The sequence below is a fragment of the Ciona robusta genome, chromosome 1 (genome assembly GCF_009617815.1).
Source record: "Ciona robusta chromosome 1, ASM961781v2".
NCBI lineage: Eukaryota > Metazoa > Chordata > Ascidiacea > Phlebobranchia > Cionidae > Ciona > Ciona robusta.
In genome coordinates this window covers 5,149,323-5,174,467 of record NC_143235.1, presented here as the reverse complement: position 1 = coordinate 5,174,467, position 25,145 = coordinate 5,149,323, and the positions used below count along the sequence as shown (strand labels likewise).

Below are 25,145 nucleotides of genomic sequence, written 5' to 3'. Positions count from 1 at the left end.
TACTATTTCAGATGATCTGTAGAATTGAATAGGGAGAAAACTGTAATAAAGATAACGTATAATAACAGTATGGTAATAAACGTTCAAATTGGTTATGAAATTTATACAATAAGCTAGTTTTACAATCAATTTTACAGAAGATTAGTGTTAAGGTAATTACAAACTTCCCATGCACAGATTGAAGAAGCTTTGCCAACGATCGGCGCGGGAACATACGTAACATCCATTTTAATATAGTTGCAAATTCAAACAGATTTAAAGTAACTTACACTACACCGTTTCGTTTGTTTACGAATGTAAGTTGTTTATGTCTTAATTAATATTATTTAACAGCATACAAAATTAAACTATTATGCCGAGTTTTAATTTCGTTATTCCTTCAAACCGTGAAGATCTGCTTTCACGGACAGCCGGACAATATTATGTGGAAGAAGTTTATTCAACAAGAAAAATTCCTGTGAAAATACAAGGTATAAAAATAAAATGAGAATACTTACATTTGAAATATTCAAGTTAATAAAATTGACTGTGTGTATATTTAAAGACACTTTACACTTCCAGAGGCCAAGCCATCCTTACACAAAAGTGCTGGCTTAGATATCACACAACATTTTGATGCATTCTACAGTGTTGTTACAAATTTTATCCAGTTAGATGTCAGTACAAAACAAGTTTCATGGACCATTCTTACAAAAGGTAATGTACATTTTACCGTTTTGTTTATTTTTATGTACAATAGGCTAATAATTTTTTTGGTACTGTGGGCGTCAAGTGATATTTGTGGGCGTCAAGTGATAAGACGTTAGCCCACAGTCCAACTCCATAACATGTCCAGGTTCAAAACTCAGTTTATTCAACAAAACAGTTCGGGTTACAACGACAAAACAACAACGACGTCACGATACTCTCCGGCCTCCAACTGGCTGGTCCAGGCTCACACTGCCTAGCTGTACAGTGCAGGGCAGGGCTTATAAAGGAGATAACTCAAAGGCGAGAACTCCCAAGGCGAGAGGAAGCGTTATACACGAGAAAACATTATACACATTATACAGCAAGGCAAAGTCTCTCAGCACTGTCACAGGGCAAAGTCTCCCAGCATTGTATATAAAGAAGCATTGTTATACATGGGTTACAGGAAACAATCCAGGCGCATACACATTATGCCAGCTGGCCAGCTGTTAAAGTTACACAACGCAAAATTCAATCTTTATGCATTAAGTTAAATTTAGATAATTATATATATTAAATATTTGTGCTCGGAGCACCCTCAACCGCTACAGTACAAATGTACGGTCTCTTTAATTAGTGCGTGTCCAAGTCCACTATATCATTTACGTCCGCTATGTTCACAATATTTAGTATGTCCGCTATGTCCACAATGTTCACTATGTCCACTATGTAGTAAATATTGTGGACATACTAGCGGACATGCACTATTTATAGGGACCCCAAATGTATATACAAATTTTGATTTGTGTTGAACTGCCTCTTTAACCTAATAGAAACATGTTATTACAGTTTGCGAATTGTTTACAAACGAACTGAGCAAGTTCCTTCACGCTGAAGCTGATGATCAACTAAACGAAACGTTACAAACTAAATATCTCAATGCTTTGAAAATGAACATTTACCTTCTAACTCAAATGATAGATTCATATTTATCTCTTTCACGAAAAGAAGATAGGGAGAATTCTACTACAACAAAAAATAAGAAATCATCAAAAGCCAAATCCTCAACTGCTCTGGGTAACCTCATTTATTTATTATGAGTGCAGTATGTTTTATACTTAATGTTTGGTCATGTTGAATCAATGAATTTTGTTTTGTCTCTTTGGTTAATGAAGAACAAGAGAGTTGACAAAAGCGAAAAAAAACACGCTTATTGATAAAAAAAGAACGAAATAATGTTTTGCATAAAAGTTGTGACAGTTACACCCTACAGTCGATACAATGTTATTTATTTTAATTAATATTTGATAATTATTTATGTATGTTGTCGCCTCAGTGAATATACGTTTATGTTCTTACTCAGGAATTGACTGGGAGAGTGAATGCCAAAGGTCGGTTCATATTCTAATGAGTGTTTTCGATTTGGACATACATCGATTATGGAATGCACAGTTAGTGGAGGATGAATTGACGAGGTTCGTGAGTCACGTTTGACGAAAACAATAACAAACTAAACATTTGTTTACTGTTCCTTGTTTAACAGTCTTGTTTGCAACTTGTGCTTCAAAATATTAGAAGATCCAACCATGGTAAAAAGTAAACTTGTCAAATCTTCAGTACTTAACCTACTTGGCTGCATCATAAAAAAGTAAGTTCTTCTTATAATAAACCTGTTCAATGAGCAAATTTCTTTTATTTTAACTTTTGGAAAGGCAGCATGTTTACAGGCAAAATCCCAAGTTTATGTTGCAAAATTTCACAAAGAAACAAATAAACATGTACAATTAGGGATGCACAATACAGAATAATTAGGTATTCTAGGATATCCTAGAATACTTTATTTCGAATCTAGAATTTCGAATCTTTTTATATTTATAGGAAAAAATAATACCCACAAAAGTCAGTTTATTGACTCTTTCATAGCAGCCTTGTTGGATCATGAGATGTAAAATGATTAAAAATTGTACTATTGGGTAGTTTTTGCATCATGAAACGTATAGCAGGCTATGAAAAGACGTTACGAAACGTTTACTCTCGAAAGTCCCACAAACACAAAAATATTTTTTTTCAAAATTAATAAGGTTCAAAAATTGTTAATACAGTATATGAGATGACGTGTGATGACGTCATTAAACAGAATACCGAATCCCGTATTTAGATTCGAATACAAAAGGATTCGAATCTTACGAATTCGAAATTCTGTAATGTGCATCCCTATGTGCAATGAACCGCACGAATGTAATGATTTATTTATGATGTCATAGTGAATGTCCACGTACGCTTCATTCCTCCACATATCCCAAAAACTTAAGAAATCCGCTAGCCTGAGATGCATGAATGTTCTTATTTCATTTGTTACGTGGAAATTTATATACTATTAAATATATATGTATATATATATATACAGGCATGTAAAAAATAAAAATCCGACCGATACCGGTTGGCAGTTATATTTTTCCGGCAGTTATCCCTGACGCGTGCGTTCTGACGTCAAATGTTGCCGCTCTAACTAACCACGCCTTCGTGTGCTGCTTTTATCAATTACGACTACATGAGGCTTTTGGATAAAAGCCAACGATTTTTCCTGCGGTCCTTCGTAGCGTAAGAATTGAATTAAAAACGCGTCAATCATGTTTCGTCTTTTCCCGATCAAAGTCTGATTGCCGCGAAGATTTCCACGTGTAACATGCACGTAACTGTCACAGGGCTAATACTTAGGCGGTAACTAAAGTTTTGTTTATAAGCCTATAATACGGCATAGTGTTATATATAACACGCGCGATAAACTTGTCCGGTCAACATTTAAATTATTACCAGAAGCTTGTTAAGCAAGAAATCCTCTACTACTCACTAGGATTGCTTTCTAATAAAACTATAAAACTAATCGGCGATTACCAATCACAGTTAAAAAACACACACGTTTCAACGGGCAACGAATTACCTTTTTAATGATTACCAGGAATTTAACAGTGCTTTAAGATTGTCTGTGCTTTATATTCGGTAATACACTGATCTACACTCTCCGAGCATACACGAGTTGAAATATTGGTTCGTATTGTTACGTATTACATTAGTCACAATCCCTATTATGGCGCAATCAAATACGAAATACCACAAATGTATTATGACCTAGCTAGTTATGTTTGTCAGAATTGCCATTGTCTCCGCATAAATGCCGGATTTGTGACAATATTAAGCTGTTTCTTTACGTCAGAACTACACGAATAGATAACTTATGTATACATTAACATGAAACGAAATGTTACGCGGCCGGCGAAGTAAATAAATTTTTTTTCTGCCGGAAGTTTTTAAAAAATCCGGCCAATGCCGGCGGCATCGAAAATAGGTACTTTTTACACCACTGTAATATATTATATTAATATTTATAGATATATACCTGTAGAAACTGAAGTATCCAGTATGTAGTATCATTGCAGTATATTGTGGGCGTTTTTTTTGTGTTGATGCATGTAGATTGATTCTATTATCACAATTAATATTTTTTCTACATCAGACACAACCAGTCACTAAGTGCAAGCTTAAAAGTTGTTCAGATGCTTCAACATTTTGATCACTCCGCCACACCCATGGCTGAAGCAGTTCATATGTGGGCTTCAACTTATAAATGCAGGTCAATTGTATCTGAGGTTCTAAGGTAATTTGTAAACTGTTTATAACTGTGTTGTATTTAAAGCCACTAATAAATATTGACTTTTGCATATTTTTGCGGAATTGTCAAGGAACCAAAGTAACATAATCCTCCATGATAGAGATTTTGATTTATATACTTACTTGGCCAGATTATCCACTTTTTAATCTTGGCTTACAGACTAACAGTAACAGTAAGGAATAAAATTGCTCATAATGTTTTTTTACCAGGGAACTCAGTCATATACCAGAAAGGGATTTTATTCGTGACAGCTCATCCACAAAAACCATCTGCTCATTCATCGTTGAACTTTCTTATTATCTTCCGGATGCAGTGCTCTTAAACATCAGTCTTCTGCTTCCTCGCATGGATGAGGAGGTAAGATGTTCTTTCAATGTTTTGTTTTGTTTAGTTTTGTTTTTATACAATTTATAATTCATGACTTTAGGTTGAAAACGTTAAGACCATTTATAACTTATAGGGAAGTTGTGAGTATTTTAGGTTATTTGTTTATAATATTGCTAAAGTTACTTAAAAATTGGGGTGGTCTAAAATAAAAGTCTTCGGGTTATTAACATAGTTTAAAATCTAACACTTCTACTTTTTTGGTTCCAGTTCAAAACATTTAGTAGGATTTTGAGTTGGTTAAAATGGGATAATAGGTGTAACCATTAAATTTATGGCAATATTAAAAATTTGTCTTTTTCCTTCTTAGCAAGGTACCTGTATGGCTGTATTTTTATCATTAAATCCTGTATGGCTGTATTTTTATCATTAAATCCTAGTTTTCCTAAAAATTGTTTACTTGTTATTTTTCTCTAGTCATACATGATGAGAAACAGTGTGCTTGGTGCTGTTGGTGAGATTATTATACAATGTTTGAGCAAAGAAGGCTTGGATGAAAAATCTAAACAAGCCAGGTAAATTGATTGTTTAATTATTTAAATAAATATTAGAGTGCGGAAAAAGTGACCTTTTTATTCTACTTTCTTGTCCCATTTGGTAGTAAACAAAACTCAAGAATTATCACGGAATTATAAAACCGCATTCTCGCAACATGCATAGACCATTGTTAATGTTCAAAGCCTGATCAGAGTATTTAGATATTATGTGCTAAAGATGTATCGTTTTCCCTCCACCCTAGTATACACAAATTTAAATCAGTATTTTTGTTGTACTGATTGCAACCATAATTTATGCCAAATTGAACACTGTCTATTTTTTTCATATAGCTTACATAACTTTTTGCGCGATAATACCATTTATTCTTACAGAGACCAGTTCCTTGATATTCTGTACGACCATGCAAACCTTGATGTGAATGCATTTGTTCGAAGCAGAGCCTTACATGTCTGGCTAAATCTTGTTTCGGAAAACTCTCTTCCTGTTAAAAGGTGTGTTCACTTTATTTAACTTCTGCTCAAAATTTTTAAACATAACTTTCAAACAATTAAATTTTTATGACGATTTCCTTTTAATGTTGGCTTATCAGCGTATATTTATTATCGAAAAAAAAATTTTTTTTTTGGTTAAAAAAAGAGGGGGGGTTCACGGCCCCCGAAAGCCCCCTGGCTGTGCCACTGAACATTTCATTCATATCGTGTCATCTTACGAGTTACCAACTATGTGCTGCTTTGTGGGTGGATATTTTTTAAAGATTTTGTAATGGTGTGGCTGATAATTTGAACAACCCACAGTAAAAAATGGATTGGAGCAATTGCTGTTAAGTGTCTTGCCCAAGGACGCATATGCTCACAATGGTAGCAGCAAAAGCCTTGAACCTATTACCTCTGGGTTATAGGCAGGCCCGCTAACTACATTGCCATGGCACCAAACTGCCTATTGCCTAAAATTTTTAATTCATTAGTTATGTTATATAAGGGCTTGCCATCTGTTAAATAAAAAAATAATATTTACATCTCATTAACAGATGTCCAGATTTAGTTGAGTTGTGCGTTCGTTTACTTCTTGATAAAAGTAACTTGGTTCGTAAAGTATCCGTTCAACTCCTTGAAGCATTGCTTAGAAAGAATCCATTTCGTGATAATGTAAGAAATATTTATCATGTAGAAGGTTTCTCAATATTGAAGTCAGGGGTCCACAACCCCATTTTAGTCATTTTTATTAATTTGGATTTTTATATCGAATTTCTTTGTTTTGCCTAAGCAAAAGCCTGATAGGTGAATATAAAATATATGTATCACAGTTCATTAAAATTACAAATTACTGTAGCATTTATTTGTGATAATTTAGTTCGATTTACAATTTTTACATTTGAGTGTTTCGTTTTGTACTACGCAACCCATTATGGAAAATGTCAAAAACGTTCAATGGTTGTAATGTCTTTTTTCTGTTTTATTTCCAAAGCTTACAATTTCACCTCTACAATGCAGTCTGAAGCAAGAACAGGAAAAGTTGGAAGAACTGCAATCCATACAAGGTAAATTGTCCTCATTATAAACGTATGATTTATAATTTTACTAATTTTTAGCTTACTGGTTTAAGCCTAAGCATGAAAGCAAATTTGTTGGGAAAATAGAAAAAAGAAGCAATAAAATAAAATTAACAAAGCAAAATATAATTTTTTTAGCTTTCTCTCATGTATTTAATCATTATGTATTGAACAAGTATCTGCCATCAGTTTTTTGTGCAAATGCATCAGAAATTATATTTATAACCCACAAAATTTTGACATTTTTGTTGGGAGAAATAAATGGAAATAAAAAAGTGTATTAGTATACAAGGTAGTAGCACTTCCTAAATTTTAGATGTTGCTTTAGTAAACTTCCTAAATTTTAGATGAAAAAAATGAAGAAAATAAATCAAAGGAAAATGAAGAAATATTGGAGGAAGGGATGCAGGAAGATGATGTTGAGAAGAATGATGAGAATGGAAGTGGATCGGAAGAAGAGCAAACAGAGAATGAGAAACAAGACCTGCTAAAAACTCAAGAACCAAATTTGGAAATAGAGAAAAAAAAGGTTAAATTTTTTATTGTTGTTTAAGGCAAGATTTAAAAAAATAGTCTTGATGTTTGCCATTTCCACGTTTGAACTAACTGCTTTTTAATGTATTAATATAAGAACAAAAAAAACACAAAATTGGAACATAATAGTTATTACTTCTTATAGTAATGTGTTGGCTAAGTATTAAAACTATGTTTGACTGTTGGTACAAGTTTCTTAAACAAGTTCAAATATGCTAAATTATTTCTTAACTAAACGACTGAGGCTTTTTACATATTTCTTAGTATAAACTGTGATTTATTTAAATGTTTAACATTGCAGGAAATTATTGAATATTTGTCGAATGCTATTAATTTTGTTGAACGTTTCAATGACGCTGTTCCTGTTTTGTGCCAACTTCTAAATTCACGAACACAATCGGATGTTGTGGAGGCCATCAACTTCTTTACTGCTGCATGGGAGTTTCAACTCGGCTGTGCTTTGGAAGGTAGGTTGATATGAGTTTGGCGCTCTAGCACAGTTGGTTAGCACGTCTGCCTCCAACCCAGAGGTAATGGTTCAAAGCTCTTGGCTGCTAGCATTGTGGGAACATGTGTCCTCTGGCAAGATACCTTGTCTAAATTATTAGCCACACATAATAAAATAAAAAAATTCTCTTGAAAATAATCACCCACAAAGTAACATACTTGGTAACTTGTAAGCTGGCACGAGGTGTAAGACATAGTCTTAACACAACAGCCAGATTAACAACTGTCGTTTTTCCGGCCATGTGTGGATAAAGTAAGTTAAATTCATGCATTACTTGCACTGGTTCCTAAACTGGGGGTTGGTGCTGTTTTGAGACATAAAAGTTTTATAGAGGCCAATCTGGCAAACTGTTCTATGAGCTGTGACTAAACTTGCTTTTCAGAGAAAAAAGTTTTTTGTTGCATTAAAATGGTGTTAAATAGAACTACTAGAGTAGAAAAAGTAAAAAATAAGAATCTTCTAATTTATAGGCATAACTGGTATGTTGGAACAAATTTGGAACGAAGATCAAAAAATAAGGGATGCAGTTGTGTCAGCTTATAGAAAACTTTATTTTAAAACCGACTCCAACATAACAAGGTACAAATATCCTAACATTTATGTAAGTGGAAATTTCTCTATCCAGATATTTAGAACATTTTTTTAGTAAAATTTTAAAACTATGGTCAGGAATCAGGATGATTATTAGTGTATAAATAACATATTTTTAAATGTTAGATAGTGCAAATAATAACAGCACAATTACATTAATTAATTACTATTTTTAGCAAAATTTTACTTATTTATATATTTGTTTAAATTTTACCTAAAAACATATGATCCCAATCACAAATATTAAAAAAAAGTTTCAAGAATTTGTAATTATTCGTTTCTTTTTTAATTTTTAAAAGTTTAAACCTAAGTAGTTTAAGTAATTTTTTTTTAATTAAGTCAAATTTACTCAGCAAAGTAAAAACTGTGAATGTGGCGGACAACATGATTAAGTTGGTGGCTGGTTCTTCAAATGCTAAACTCCCAGCTATTGAATGTCTTATTGGTGAAATACAGAAGTCAGGAGATTGGCCTTCTGCTGTTGCTCAGGTATTACATGCTTTGAAAAACTTTTATATTAATAACGTACCTAGATTTGTTGGCTATAAAATCTGGCAAGCATTGCGAACATAAATTCTCCACAACTTTTTACTGATTAAAATAATTTTTCAAAATTAGATGGCACACCTTATTTACAATTTTATTTTCTAGTTTTACAAGAAACAGTCATTGCACTACAATTATCTTGTAGCACACTTAGCCTTGGTTGTCCACTGACTTATATTAATATGTATGACCATTTAGAATGTTAGATATTCTAGTTTGTTTTTGGATATATTTTTATTATAGCGACTGTCGTTACCCCACCACGCAAGGACAAATAGGTTACATACTTGGTAACACATATTATCAGCCATGCATAAAAAAGAAAAAAATCCCGTAAAAAATAATCATCCACAAAGTAACATACTCGGTAAATCGCAAGCAGACTTGAGGTGTATAAAACAGAACACCTGTGTTATAACGACTGTCGTTGCCCCGCCATGCGAGATATATACGTTACATTGATTTATTGTTGAGTATTCAACCAACCAACCATTTAACAGAAAATATATCCAAACGAACATATGATGTTTGTATATGTTCAATTAAGCAAGATGTTTAGAATGTTGGGTATTTTAAATTTGCACGTTGGTGTCTTTAATGTCAGCTTAACTCGTATGAACACCAAACATTATGAACAGATTTGCTGGGATCGGCTCACAAATCCATTGGCATCATTTGCAATAGTAACTGGATTGAGTGAAATGAAACAGAGAAAAGTTTCCATTCAATTGCTTGGGATGCTTGCTAAGTAACGTTCTTGTTATTTTTTTAAAATATTTCTTTAAATTGTATAATAACTTTAATTGTCTCTACAGTTACGGTAGCGAAAATTTAGAAATATTTGAAATGAAAAGACAGGATATAGCAACAAAACAACAGTTGTTAAAAGAAACTTAAAATTAAAAACATATTTACATTCAATTAGTGGAAAATAAGCGAGAAAAGTGACACTTGTATATTTAGAATATGAGCATGGGTTATTACATGTTACCAATTTCACTATTCAACTTTGTAGATGCTTTTTTCATATATGACTGACAACTGACAACTTATTTGTAAATAATTGGTCAGCAGTCAATCTTTTACTTTATTTAAAAAAAAAACCTTTTTACAAGTCACAACAATACAATTATATATATATATATTTAATTTTTGTTAAAATAAAACTAATATTTCAGCAAAGACGCAAATGTTATCAAATCCAAGATTAAAACATTGGTAAGCGTTGGTTTGAAGGAGCGAACGTTACCGACATCCGAGAATGTTTTCGATTTCGAGCTGCCTTTCCACACTTGCGTGGCTTTGTCAAAACTTGCAGCTAAAAAAACTGAGGCAGGAAAATATATGAGACAGTTCCGATACCCTGATGATCATCAGCTTATAACTACATTAACATCGCTTGTTGTTTCAGGTGAGTGTCACTTTAAATTCACTGTGACTTTTTAGAAAATATCAGGAGTTCCCAAGTTTTTTTTTAACTCTTACTATTTTTAACATACTTATTTTAAGTTTTAATATTTACGTAAAAAGTTTGTGCAACACATCATTCTTATTTTTCCATAAAAATACAAACAGTACATGTTGAAAGTATTTACCACAGATCTAAAGAGTGTTGTGTAGCTTTAAACTACAATTGTTTAATCATTATACAAAATATATTTTATGTTAAAACAGAGAAAGCATTCTGTCTGTTATTCCCTGTTTTAGTGATGGTTTTATGACAATTATTGAACTAAATTTATAAAAAAGTAAATCACTTTTATTTGTTACATTCAATTTCTAAATTTGACTTCAACAAAGGTTTCAACAAAAAGTCAGTAATGTGGGTGAAGTTTGCGTTGGAAGCTGTGGGAGTTATCTTCCAACTTTCCGACAACCCTGTTGTTGTATCAACTTCCATGCTTAATGAGATCAAAGGTGTTGTCCATGCAAGGTTATCAAGTGATGAGCCATGTAAGTCACAATTTATTCCTCAAATTTAAAACAAAAGTCATATTTAATCCTTATAATTAAAGGGGCATACCAAATAAAATTCAACGAAACTCAAATATAAACTTAAAGGTGTTGATATTTGGACAGACTTGACTTTTTCTGTTTGAGGCCGTTTTTTTTACAGAGTAGCATCTCTATCTACGTACAAATTTTTATTTTTTATTGGCATGCCTCTTTAAAGAGGTTTCTATCTAAAGTTAATTGCTTATCTAAGGTAAGGGATAGCAGATTTTTAAGAGTAACTATTTATTCAAGATACTTCGCAAAAAAATGGCTTCAAACAGAAAAAGGCAAATCTGTGGTAATATTAACACTTTTGAGTTTTGAGTTATTTTGAGCACTCATAGTTTATACAAAATATATAAAATGTAAAATAATATAAAATATAAATAAAAATAAGTTTATATAAACATTTAATTAAGGTTGGTTTTATGTTTATACTTTATTTGCAGCCGGTGAGATTCCAGTTAATGAACTTTTAATGAGATTCTACAGCATAATTGGACAATTTGCTTTGAAACTTCTCGTTTTTATTGAAGGAGATGTTCAATCGGAAATTAAACAAAACAGGTTTATATTATTAGCGTTGAAAACTTGAAATATTATATATTTATAAGAGGTCTAACTTTTTACATTGGAGTAAATACAAAATCAAGTTTGGTTGATACACGCTGTAACACAGTTATTGGGTGTCCTGATTGAGTTATGTTAAAGTTTTTGTGAGTAATACAATCATAGAATGATTGTTAAAGTTGGAATTTACTTTTTTCATTTAAAAATCACTGTTAGATTCGAAAGACTTATTTTATTATAAGACTTCTATTAATAAAAAAGTTAATAGATATCAATATGATGACAGGAAACTGCAGGAAGAGAATGAAGAAGCGGATAAAAATGCGCAGAAGAAAAACAAATCTTCCGGCAAGGCAAGTTGTTGGAACTATAGTTGATTTAATTCATTTCCATATAAATAAGAAAATCTTCATCTTTTTCAGGATGATAGTCATCTTGAAGATGACATGGGAGTGGGAGGAGCAACTGCAGATGATGCAGATCAAGAGTTTATTAAAAATGTTCTTGAAACAGAAATTGTTGGTAAGTTGATCGAGTGAAAAATAAGATACAGCGTTACCACGTTAATGTGCGAGACCTCAAAATTCGACAACTTGTATACCCTATAGCCTTTAACTTTTATACCATATATAATACCGGAATTTGAAATAGCGCCTATTTTGAATATTTAATATTTAAATCATATTCTGGACATTTCAATGCATTTTTAGGTAAAAAAATTATATAGGTATATATATTAAACTATTTATTAATGAAAACAACAAATATATTGAGTAGAACCGGACACACCGTTGGGTTCATTATCGGAGTGGTTGGTTCGTTGTTGCACTGTTGTTGTTGAACCAAGTGATCATTCAGCTGTTCGTGTTCAACAAACTGCATCGCTTGCGCTTGCCAAGTTTATGTTGGTATGTTTCTCTAACATGCATATCGTGAATTTTTATATTTTGTTTAATATTGCAAAACATATTGTTGAATTAATATTTATATTGTTTAATGTGCGAGGGCAGACAATAAAAACTTTCATTAATACTGTAATAAAAACAGTTACATTTGTATATTTCTTATGATTTAATTTACATTAAAATTTACGCTCCAGAAGTAGACATTTTATAAACATTTTTTTTACGTTTGAAATTAAATTTATTGAGTATTTTTAAACATGATAGCAAATGGTATGTTCTTTATTGGGTAATGTGCCTAATCTGGCCTAAATCCCAGGTCCTTAAGGACCTCACCCAAACAGAATAGAAGCCAAGTTTTTAATTTCAATTTTGTTCAGGTAAGTTCAAAGTTTTGCGAGCGTCATCTTCGATTGCTCTTCACCATGCTTGAACAATCTCCACACGAGGGCATTAGAGCAAACTTAACGATCGCTGCCGGAGATCTTTCTGTGAGGTTTCCGAACTTACTTGAACCATGGACATCTCATATATATGCAAGGTTAAATATTAGCATCACATGTTAAACAACACAAATTAGATATTGACATCGCACATTGAAACAAAATAAAAAAATAATTCAACGATTAAAACTGCATGTTAAACAACATAAATTAGATATTAGCAATGCACATTAAAACGTAATGAAAAAAAAATTCTTAGATGTTAACACAACACATTAAACAACATAAATTAAAATGATCACCTTTGTTTACAAACATTACACGAAAATGTGGGTTACAATGGGTTGTCTGTATATCTGGTACTGCTAACACCATTTTCAAGCTGCTAATTACCATTTGCTGAAATTGAACTTATATTATGTTTAGCACTTTGACAGGAACAGAGCCAACAGTTTTTTGCTTTGTTCATTTAATAAAAAAATCAGGTTCAGAAATCTGCAGCAACCTGTGTAACCTCACATTATTTGAGTTGTAATGATAAAACTAGTATTAAATTAACCATTTCCATAAATTAACCATATTTCATAAATTAACCATATTCATAAATTAACCATATCCATAAATTAACCATATTTCATAAATAAACCATATTCATACATAGATAAATTAACCATATTTCTAGTTTTTAATTTAATTTTAAACTTAACATATTTTTACAACAGATTAAATGATAAGTCAGTGATGGTGAAAGTATATGCCACCAAAGTTCTCACCAATCTCATCCTTAATGACATGATCAAGGTCAAAGGTCACGTGAGTGAAATGGCTCGATGCATTGTTGATGAAAATGAGAAAATTTCTGCGATTGCTAAAAGATTTTTCCAAGAGTTAGCTAAAAAAGTAAGCTCATTTTATTTCGTTGTATTTGTAGTTAGGATTATTACTATAGAACTACAGGCTCTTTTTTGCATTTTGTTTTTATTTATACAAATATCAGTTACTTCTTTACACTATCCATACCACAAATAACACGAGAGTTTTAGCAAAATTAATTTAATATAAACGGAAATTTAAGAAAAATGTGGTTAGCGCACCTGCCTTTAACTTAGATATATTAAATTCAAGCCTAGTCGCTGCTATCGTTGTTGGTGTATGTGTCGTTGGGGCAAGACACTTAACAACAATTGCTTCAACCCAGTGTCACTGATGGTTAATCTAAATTATCATCCATACATAAACAAAAAACTCCAAAAAATATTCACCCACAAAGTTACGCACTTCGTAAGCTGGCACAATGTGTATGAAACAGAACACTCGTGTTATAACTGTTATTTTGTTATTTTCTGGCCACGCAAGGATAAAGTAAGTTGCATACATTCTACCCGGGCAGTTTTAAATGTTCAGTCTGCCATATTATTCATGACATTCATTCAGGGTAACTCCATGTACAACGTGATGCCGGACATCATCAGTAGATTATCTGATCCTGACATTGGTATCAAAGACGAAGTGGATTTCAAGAAAATTATGAGATTTCTATTGGAATACATACAGAAGGATAAACAAACGGAAAGTTTGATCGAAAAATTATGTCACAGACTTGAAGCTACAAGGTTAATACCAAAACTTATCATGAAAACTATGTTGTTTGATTGTGGATAGTACTTTTTTATAGTACAAATTACGTTTTGGTATAAATTACTTTTTATAGTATGAATTACATTTTGGTACAAATTACATTTTCATTCAAAATATTTTTTTATAGTACAAATTACTTTTTTATAGTACAAATTACTTTTTTATAGTACAAATTACTTTTTATAGTATAAATTACATTTTAGTAAAAATACCTTTTTTAAAACTGCCATGTTTAAGTTACATATATGGCTGATTTACCAATAATAACATCTTAAAGTAAAATTTTTTGGTAAAACTTTATTTTTAATATCTAAGTTTATAATTATGCCAATACAATAGTGATAAAAGCACAAAAAGTTATATTTAGTTAAAACGCCTAGACTTTACATTTTTAGAATCAATCATGTTTCACAGGCTTTTTTGTAAAATGTTTATTTAATTTTAAGTGAATTTTCTAATTTTCAACAGAGATAAACAACAACATAGAGATCTTGCTTTCTGTCTCTCCATACTCAACTACACAGAGAAAGGCGTCAAGAAACTATACGACAACTTTTCACTTTATGCCAATGTTCTTAGGGACGAGCAAGTCTATTTCTTGTTCAATAACATTTTAACGAAGTGTAAAAAATGTGCGAAACCGGACGTTAAGGTAAGATGGGCTAGGATCATAGGTAACAATGTGTGCGTTAACAAAATAACAGCATTTTGCTTAAAAAAAAAACGGATATTTTACAACCACAAGGAGAACTTCTTTAATTATCTAATGTTAAATCTGAAGTAGAATGTTCACTGTTTGTTTTCTTAAAATTAGGGATATTTTAAAACATATGATTATTATTAATATTATCGCTTTATAAACCTATTAGATGTTAGCTTAATTAACATGGTAAAATATAATATAGTAGGGTGGGGGAAGATGGGATATCTTTTGATTCTATTTTCTCGTCCAATTTAGCAGTAAACGCAGAACATTCAAACAATTATAAAACCGTATTCTCACGACCCATAAACCGTTGTTAATTGTGTAAAACACGATCAGGATATTTAGATATTATGTGCTAAAGGTGTCCCATCTTACCCCACCCTACTATATATTTCAAAATAATCTACTTTATTCTATATATATTTTTAATGTTAACCTGATATTACTGTGGTTCACATACAAATATTACAAACTGTTTTTAAGTCGCTCATTTGGTATAAGAAACGTCCGAAATACACAGTTTTTTATACCAGATGGCAGATAAATCACTTAACGATTATTTACATTATGACTGGTAACAGAAGATCACAAACTATGTAATGATATGTTAAACTGATATGTTAAAGATTGTGTCAAACTATGTAATGATATGTTAAACCACAGAGTCAGGTTGATGAGTTGGAGGGAAAGATTATCGATCGACACGCATGCGATGTCAGTGAAGATGAATGCGCAGCGAAAGCAGCTGAAGCTGTTCGTTCACGCAAACCTGCACGATCCCCAAGTGTCAATCAAAATGGTGAGTTCCATGTTCACTGTAATGTTCATCAGTTGTTGTTGTGTTGTCAGTTTGAGTCAGGGTAAGATCAGAGTTTGTGTTACTTGGTGTTATAAATCAAAGGACCCATGGTGTACCAGGCTGGGAGACTTTACCCATATGGGATAGAATGTAACTTGGTGTTATTTGAGATAACAAAGCAATTATATTGCAGTGTGGGTTTGAAGTGTCTATCAGATACCGGAACGCTGTTATTTTTGCTGTGGTTTGAAATTTGACCACAAATTTGGCTGTGGTTTAAAACTTCGCACATATGACTTATGCATGCTTAAGTCAGATCAAATTAGTTAGCTTCAAGAATCATAAGTTTTCAAGATTTGCAGTTTCGCTAACTCAAGTAAACATCAATAAAAAGTAAGTATATTACCAATGTACTTTTATGTAAAATATAAATAAACCATTTTAATCTTTACCACCAACAGCCACACCTCGCAAGCGTCGATTTTCACTTGTTCGTAGATGTTCAATTAATTTGGAGAGACTTCAGTACAGTGAACCTATGTGAATATTAGTAAGTTTAAATGCATTAAACACTAATTAATATAATTAAGTATAAACTAATGTAATTTAATTAGGTATCGGAGACAGAGAAGTCAATCCAAACAAAGAAATCTTCACTTCAATGTACATGTGTTTTTTTTTACTTACATCGTACTTTCTTCACGAACTATTTTCTACGCATTCTACCTCATATATTTTCCTTTCTTTCTCTTTGTTTATTTTTTATTCTTTTTTTTAATCACCTTCTATTCATCATGTTGAAGCCTACAAACTGATTATCAGTTTATTACCTGTTGTTGTAGATTCGTTTGACGTTCAATACAAACATCGTGTTTCACCTTTGTGTGCCGGTGATTTTAAAGAAAATGTAACAAACCAACGTTAAATTATTCTCTGGATACAGTTTTAGTTTTTCAGCGGATACTCCATGAATACTTTCCTGTAGAAGAACTATGTCAGAAAGGTTTTTACTTTTATAGCTGGTTTCAAGTTAGATTCTATACAGAGAAACATGCATTCGGACAACTCAGGATTTTACTATAAGTTTTTACTACAAGGATTCTGTAGTTTACCGATTCTTATTTTCCGATTGCATTTTATGGACAACTTGAGGTTGCATATTGTTGTTATGTGAAATAAATCAAAGCATTTGTTCATATTCAGTTCGAAAGTCAGCTCGAAAATCTCGGCCACAAATAAAGATGGAGGTTTCGGATGAAAGTAGCGATGATGAACCTGACACAACCAACCGACCAATCAGAAGGCATTCAATGCGGTCACGTGTTACTCGACATCAAGCAATCAATTTCTCAAGCGACGATGAAGAAGATTCGGATGATTCAAAAGGTATGAACACAATTTTATATTTTTCCTCTAATTAAAGCCTTTTTTGTTGATTTTAAAATGTAGAATTGCTGGCTACTTGTTGAAACTGTCAATGTTTAGCACTTTCTTAAGGCAGTAGCCTGTTATTTAAGTACTGTTGTGGTAAGACATTTTTTTTAAAAGTAACAACGCTCTTTTAGAGTTGTGCGGCTGTGGTTATAAAATTGTGTGAATATTCTTTGTACCAAATGGACTATAAAAGAATATGAAAACCTGTCCCATCTTACACCACCTCGTTATACATTTAAAAATAGCTGATTGTTTTAAATTTAGATTTTCAATATGTAATTGTTATAGTGGGTTTGGGCTCAATAGGTTTTGCACTGTGGGTAAAGTGCTTGCATCGTAGCCACTGGTTATAGCCAGTAAAAAATAACTTGTAGGCGACATCCAAATCTATAAAATCGACACCCACATAAAACCTTTTAAAGTTGCACTGTCATGCAAGAATAACATCTCCCTTTAACATTCAGAAAACACAGTAACACCAAATTCAAATGTTGATGAAATATCTAAGTCCGGCAGTGAAGAAGTTTCTCCGGTCATTCGGGACAAAACAACGAAAACCAATCGTTCAGTTCTTCGTGTTTAATATTAAATAAGTTTTTGTGTTTAATTCTGAATCTTTTTTCTGGTAAAAAAACTTTAGCTTGTGTTGTTACATCTAAGGAGGGTGTAAGAGTTTGCTGAAACTGCCAATAAAACTTTAATGTAAATAAATAAACCATTTAGCTTGTGTGTGTTTTGTGTTATCATATGTTATTTTTTATACAAGTTTAGTTACTTCGCGAATGACCTGATCTATTAGTTATATTCAATCAACTACTTACTGGAATGGGGTTCATAATTAAACATAACGAGTTGAGTTGTACAAATTATAATGTAGAAAAGTAGGGGAAAGTGAGACACTAAAACACATATTGTCTCCTGTAAAAAAAAACATATTAAAAGTTTAACCTTATAAAAAGTTAAAGCTTAAAAGTTAAACTTTTATAATCAAACCAGCCTTGTTAATTTAATATTAAAGAAAACACACAAACAACCCGAACTAATACTCTAGGCTCCAAGAGTCCAGTTTTAACATAATCTATCTTGCCCCACTGGTATAGTGTTTAACATATTACCGACAGTGTGTGTTGATTTGTTGTCAATTAATAAAGAAATAATAGTACTAATTTGTGATATAGTAGGGTGGGGGATTTTGGCTCGGTGTTATTCTATTTTCTCGTCCAATTTGGTAGTAAACAAAAAACATTCAAAGAATTTTAAATCCGTATCTTCACAAATCCTATATACCGTTGTTAATCGTTTAAAACATGATCAGGATATGTGGATACTACATGCTAAAGGTGTCCTATCTTCCCCAACCCCATCATACCATCCAAAAAAACGTTATATATTTTAATTTGGGAAATACTGGGCAATATGCGCTTTAAGTGTCCCATCTTTCCTCACCCCATTGAATAAAGAATTGATATTGTCAGAACATCATTAAGTTACAGGAAAGTTATGGGAATCTATAAAAAGTTGATCTTCACAAATTGTATTTTGGCACACTGCATTTGGCATAAGCCACTTCTCATAACTCACCGTATGCGGCGTTTGACTTACAAAATTACAAAGGGGGGTAAAGTGGTTACCCGCTTTTCCTCAGGTCCCGCTTTCTCCCACCCTAATGCTGCACAGATTAAGAGTAATTCAATCGTGGCTGCCGAGACGCATTTTTCATCTCTTAGCACGTCTCGATGTTCAATGAAGCGAATCACCGCATATAAGATGCGTAAAAGGCAAGTGTCGCCCCGCCCGTAAGAAGATTTTGTTTAAGTAAGTTTGCTTGGACCCTTAGAGCTTGTTGCATCAACAGAAAGATCGATTTTTTTCTTCAATTATGTCTGATTCGGTATGTATGTCATACAGCTAGGATGTTATGAAATACACATAGTTATCTGTAATGTTACTAAAGTTTTGTATCTATAGAAAGGGGACGGGACGATTGCAGCAAAGGATGAAAATCAAGACCGAGGAAACTGGGACAAGAAATCCGACTACGTACTCTCGTGTATTGGTTATGCGGTGGGCCTTGGCAATGTGTGGAGGTTTCCGTATCTAGCGTTTCGAAATGGCGGAGGTAACAAGTCCTATAGCACTCACTGACCCTGTAAACTGTTATTAAACTGTGCCCATTGTTTTGCATGCCCTGCAGGCAACGTTGATCGTGGTATTTATGTTTGATAATAAAAACCTATTTTACAGGTGCCTTTCTTATTCCATACGTCATTATGTTGGTGTTTGCTGGACTTCCCGTGTTCTTTCTGGAATGCGCGCTTGGCCAGTTTTCAAGTTTGGGCCCAATATCTGTGTTTAAGTTCAGTCCGATTCTTAAAGGTGAAAAAAATACAAAAAAATTAACTCTAAATTTTTACCGAAAATGCTGGTAATATAGTTACATATGTTTGATCAAGGCATCGGGATATGTATGGTTATTCTCAACGTACTGGTGAGCATCTACTACAACGTCATAATCACGTACACCGTGTTTTACTTCTTCGCTTCACTGACCCCGACTCTACCATGGGAGGTCTGCACAAACTGGTGGAACAATAACAATACGTGCAGTACTGTATTCGGTGGGATATAGAGTTATATAATTATAGGGTTAAACATATACAGTAGCTGAAGAATGGGACACCTTTTCAATAAATTTCGTCGTTCCATTTGGTAGTAAACAAAAAAAAACATTCAAAGAATCATAAAACCGTATTCTTACGACTCCCATAAACCGTTGTTAATTGTTAAAAACACGATCAGGATATTTGAATGTTATGTGCCAAAGGTGGCGCTTTTTTCCCCACCCCTCTATTTATACTAACATTATTTTATTTAGTTCGAACATGCACTATACAACTGACTCCTGCTCAAGCAAGCATGCAGAATATTTTACCGGCGAATAATGGCAGCACATATCCGAACTGTGAGTTTTATATTTCTGTAAACGAACCAATGCACAAAATAGCATATCTGCATATTTAATTAATAGTTTAATATTACACCCAGCTCTTGTAAGCGTTGCAGATGACGTTGCAAATCTACTGAACGTATCAAGAGCTAGCATCTGCAGCGGCATAACCAGTACAAGAGGAACAAGTCCAAGCGAAGAATTTTGGGAGTAAGTTGGTTTGGGCAACAAATTCGCATGTGCGATTAACCCGGGTTTAATTACATAGCCCGTTGCAGAAACTACGTTCTACAGAGGTCGGCGGATATTAACGAAACGGGGTCGGTTCTCACTTCTTTAACACTTTGTCTCTTAGTTGCTTGGATTGTTGTTTACTTTAGCATGATACGTGGAATCAAATCATCTGGAAAGGTAACGTGAGTCTGTGCTCGAGTCTGGCACAGATTGAAATTTTACAGACAGTGAGAACACTGACGCGTTTCGAATTTTCACTAACGGTATAGTTGGGTGGGGGAAGACGGGACATCTTTAGCACATATAATATGCAAATATCCTGATCGTGTTTTAAACAATTAACAACGTTCTATGGGAGTCGTGAGGATATGGTTTTATAATTCTTTAAATTTCCTTTGTTAACTACCAAATGGGACAAGAAAGTGGAATGAAAAAGTGTCCCATCTCCCCCACCCTACTATATATATCATTTTCCAGGTTGTTTATTTCACTGCTATTTTCCCGTACCTCGTTTTGTTGATTTTGTTGATCAGAGGTGCGACATTGGAAGGTGCTTACGATGGTGTGCAGTATTATATTGGAAGCCAATCTGACTTGAGCAAGTTACAAAATGCAGAGGTATATATTGAACGTTAAAACACGTTTGGGAAATTGTTGACTGTCACGTTACTTCAACCGAACAGGTTTGGAAAGACGCGGCCACGCAGATTTTCTTTTCTTTAAGCGCTGCATGGGGTGGGCTGATCGCACTTTCTTCTTACAACAAATTCCATAACAATTGTTTCTTCGACTCGATTGTGGTTTGCTCTGTAAACTGCATCACTTCTTTGTTTGCTGGTTTCGCTATTTTCACGGTGGTTGGCCACATGGCCCACGTACTTGAAAAACGTGTGGACGAGGTCGTTAACTCAGGTTTGAGGATTTTACATACACCAGATATTCGCGGTGTTACGTATAGTTGATTGAGGGAAGACGAGAAACCCTTAACACACAATATTCAATTATCCTGGTCGTATTTTAATTTAAACAATTAACAACGCTCTGTAGGAGTCGCGAGGATACGGTTTTATAATTTTTTGAACGTTTTTTACAACCGAATGGGATCTTTAAAAAGAGAACTAAAGAGTGTCCCATCGTCCCCTACCCTATCTATTTATTTTTTTCCATACCAGATAAAACTAAAAGCAACCTTATTGCATTTCTAGGTTTTAGTCTTGCATTCGTCGCTTACCCAGAAGCCATTGCCAAGTTACCAGTATCTCCACTTTGGGCAATCTTATTTTTCCTGATGCTTTTTACGCTGGGTTTGGACAGCCAGTTCACGGGCGTAGAAGCGATTTTGACCGCTATGACGGACATGTTTCCTGCCCAGCTACGAAACAAACGAAGTGTTTTGACTCTTTCAACCATCATCGTTTTATTTCTGTTAGGCCTTCCCAATGTTACCAACGTATGTTGTAATTTGCATAACAAATTCAACTCTAACTAAAGTATATTCTAGGCCGGCGTGTACTGGTTGAATCTCATAGATCACTATTCAGCCGGCTGGGGTCTGATTATTATTGCCGTATTGGAACTGATAGGAGTAGCATGGATCTATGGAGGGAATCGTTTCATTGAAGACATCGAAATGATGATCGGGAAGAAGAATTGGTGGTTCTGGTTGTATTGGAGAGCATGTTGGTTCTTCATATCACCGTTGCTACTTATCGTAAGTCATTCTATATTTTAACTTTATAATATGTTATATTGGTAAAATAGGGTTGGGAAGACGGGACACCTTAAGCACATATTATTCAAATGGGAGTCGTAAGGATAAAGTTTTCTAGGTTTTTAAATCATCTTAGTTTTCTACCTAATGGGGCGATAAAATAGAATGAAAAGGTCCCATTTTTTCCCACCCTACTATATATGGACTATTTACAAACCATTACACTTCAATACAAAAAATGTCTTAATTCCGTTTTACCCAGGCGATCTTAATTTGGTCACTTACTACATTCTCCGAGCCAGATTACGCTGGTGTTAAATATCCACAGTGGGCGAATGCACTTGGTTGGTGTTCCATCGCTGTCGGTTTAATGTTTATTCCCATCATGGGTGTGTATGCGGTCATTAAAAATAAGGGAAACATTTACAAAGTAAGTTTAAGGAGTAAGTTATATCTATATTATCTGATGGGGATACTTGTGTTTTAACCCTAAGGGTGTTATATTATAACTGTTGTTTTATCGTTATCCCTCTTTTTTCATTCATGTTGTCACATATTGTAAAAATCAAAGAATATGACATTTTTTGGGTGATAAACCAATAATTTTTGGGATTACCTTTGCACGCAATATCTAAATATCTTGACCGTGTTTTAAACAATTAACAAACGGTCTATGGGAGTCGTAAAGATACGGTGTTACAATTCTTTGGATTTTATTTGTTCACTATACCCTTAGTATGAAAAGAATGTCTCATCTTACCCCAGCTCTCATATATCTATGTTATCTGATTGGTATAACGGTTACACCTGTTATTCAAACAATTTTTATCTATGTTTAAAATATAGGACTATTTTTGGTAAAGTACCATGAATTTTTCTATAGTGCCTTTTTTTATTTGACAACACTTTCGATAAATATATAATACATTGAAACACACGAGGTGCTATTTAGCGATCCGCACACAGGCGGGGTAAAATGAATCGTTTCGAAGTTCTTAAACGTACTTTGTAAGTTAATTTATTATCGTGAGTACACGTAAATAACTCAATAATGTTCATTTCAAGAAAATTTTAAAGTAGGTAAATTAGCTGGGAGACAGAAATAGATTTTATTATATTATAACTGTACGGCAAAAAAAGAACCTACAAGGCCATGCACCTGTTCTAACAGTTGCGTTATTTAGTTATCAATTGAATTGCTTTTTTGCTAGGCTTCTGATCCAGCTCCAGACTGGGGTCCTTATCTAAAGAAATTTCGTGGACAGAGATACGCCAACATGCACGAACCTGCAGAAGCATTGGCGCTTGCGAAATACGCGCCGAAGGTATCGGAGTACAAGATGAAAGGAGAATCAAACCCCGGGTTCGACGAAGAGGTTGATGGGAAAACCAAGTTGTAAAAAGAATTTGCCCGCTTGTCGAATTATGCTAACTAGAATGCTAAATTTTAACTAGAATGCTAAATGTTTGTTTCAGTAATGTATAAACAAAATGATCGTAAATGACTTCTTAATAGTGATACGATTTTTAGCATCTTGCCCTACATAATTTGTCTATACTGTTACCAAACGATATGTTATTGTTTTAATATTTATACACGCTGATGAACGACACTGATTTAATAATTACCGACATATTTTAAAAGTTCGGTGTATAACACGTATAGGAGGTATATACTATATGTTTTAATGAATATGCATATATGTGTTATAAACTAACTAAGTAGTAAACTAGTTTTGTGTTTGTTTTACCTAATAAATTTATACCCAATACTGCAAATAAAAAATGTAGCTAACATAAGATGTCATTCTCTTTTGAATAAGATACTGACGATGTCATTTATGTGAAATATATATCCTCAGTTATACTAATGATTGGACTTTTTCCCTGAAATATACTTTCTCTTTTATGCTATTGATGACATTTTGTCTGTTCTACGTTTTCCTTGCACTAAATCTTTACTGTATTTTCAATCAAGAGGGGAAATCAGAGAAATACTTTTTAAAATTATATGTAGCAGGGTGGGGAAAGATGGGACACCCTTTTATTCTATTTTTTCGCCTCATTTGCTATACAAAACAAAGAACATTCCAAGAATATATTTAGATATTGTAGTGTGCTAAAGGTGTCTCGTCTTCCCCTACACTATACTGTATATAAAGTTTACGAGGCAAAGAAACTAGTACAGTCTGGTGATTTCGATAGCTTTACTATAATTTATTAACCAAAATTAACAAGGATTTTTAAAATGTCCCATCTTAACCCGCTTGTTTTCAAACCGCTAAAATTACACCTGGTGTGCGAATCGCTAAATAACTCCACGTGTATACTTCTTTGAAGTGTTGTCAATTAAAAACATTATGATAGTAAAAATGTGTGTATAGTATCACACAAAATCCATGTATTTTGAATCATGTGGTGTGGACTTTGAAATACGGGTCATTATATTTTAAAGGGTTCCATCTTATCCTATACCCTACTGTAGATTTCGTATCGTTTGAATTTATAAAGAAAACGTAAATAAGTAATTTACAAACGTTAGTTTGTTAAAGGTTTACCAAGGAGCGCTTGTTTCTGTTTTCCAACAATAGGATTGAAACGATTTTTATGACAGAACTATAAAAGCTCTTGTGAACACTTGAATGCTGGAGGAGAAACTTCGGGTAGAAGGTTTTTGTGCTATTCACAATTTAATGATTCGTTTTAGCGACTTATAGCCCGCGGGAAGGCCACTTGACGCACCGACGGCTCAAAAAGAAAAAAATATTTCTTTTGTAAAGATAAATGTAAAATGGCTTTGAGCGAATCGCGATAAAT

General features: G+C 33.3%; 2 protein-coding genes across 2 annotated transcripts; both read left to right on the top strand.

The window, feature by feature from the left end:
• The first annotated feature begins 250 nt into the window (after positions 1-250).
• LOC149741737 (condensin complex subunit 1-like) lies at positions 251-18,163 on the top strand. Its single transcript, XM_089890666.1, has 29 exons — positions 251-470; positions 562-696; positions 1,519-1,746; positions 2,033-2,144; positions 2,213-2,317; positions 4,184-4,324; positions 4,549-4,696; positions 5,141-5,238; positions 5,593-5,712; positions 6,249-6,366; positions 6,686-6,758; positions 7,118-7,299; positions 7,606-7,771; positions 8,283-8,391; positions 8,757-8,892; positions 9,588-9,697; positions 10,128-10,360; positions 10,750-10,902; positions 11,394-11,511; positions 11,801-11,867; positions 11,937-12,036; positions 12,292-12,422; positions 12,797-12,957; positions 13,582-13,759; positions 14,294-14,472; positions 14,966-15,149; positions 15,867-16,002; positions 17,206-17,388; positions 17,901-18,163. Exons 1-29 carry the CDS (start codon positions 353-355, stop codon positions 18,017-18,019), a joined length of 4,041 nt encoding a protein of 1,346 aa, XP_089746792.1. The 5' UTR covers positions 251-352; the 3' UTR covers positions 18,020-18,163.
• Positions 18,164-19,176: 1,013 nt separating this feature from the next.
• Positions 19,177-24,128, top strand: LOC149741736 (sodium- and chloride-dependent neutral and basic amino acid transporter B(0+)-like). The gene is made up of 13 exons (XM_089890702.1): positions 19,177-19,327; positions 19,405-19,555; positions 19,681-19,812; positions 19,890-20,054; positions 20,312-20,398; positions 20,482-20,593; positions 20,662-20,794; positions 21,095-21,235; positions 21,301-21,529; positions 21,823-22,067; positions 22,119-22,328; positions 22,591-22,758; positions 23,540-24,128. The coding sequence occupies exons 1-13, from the start codon at positions 19,316-19,318 to the stop codon at positions 23,726-23,728; spliced, it is 1,974 nt and encodes a 657-aa protein (XP_089746828.1). The 5' UTR covers positions 19,177-19,315; the 3' UTR covers positions 23,729-24,128.
• Positions 24,129-25,145: the final 1,017 nt, after the last annotated feature.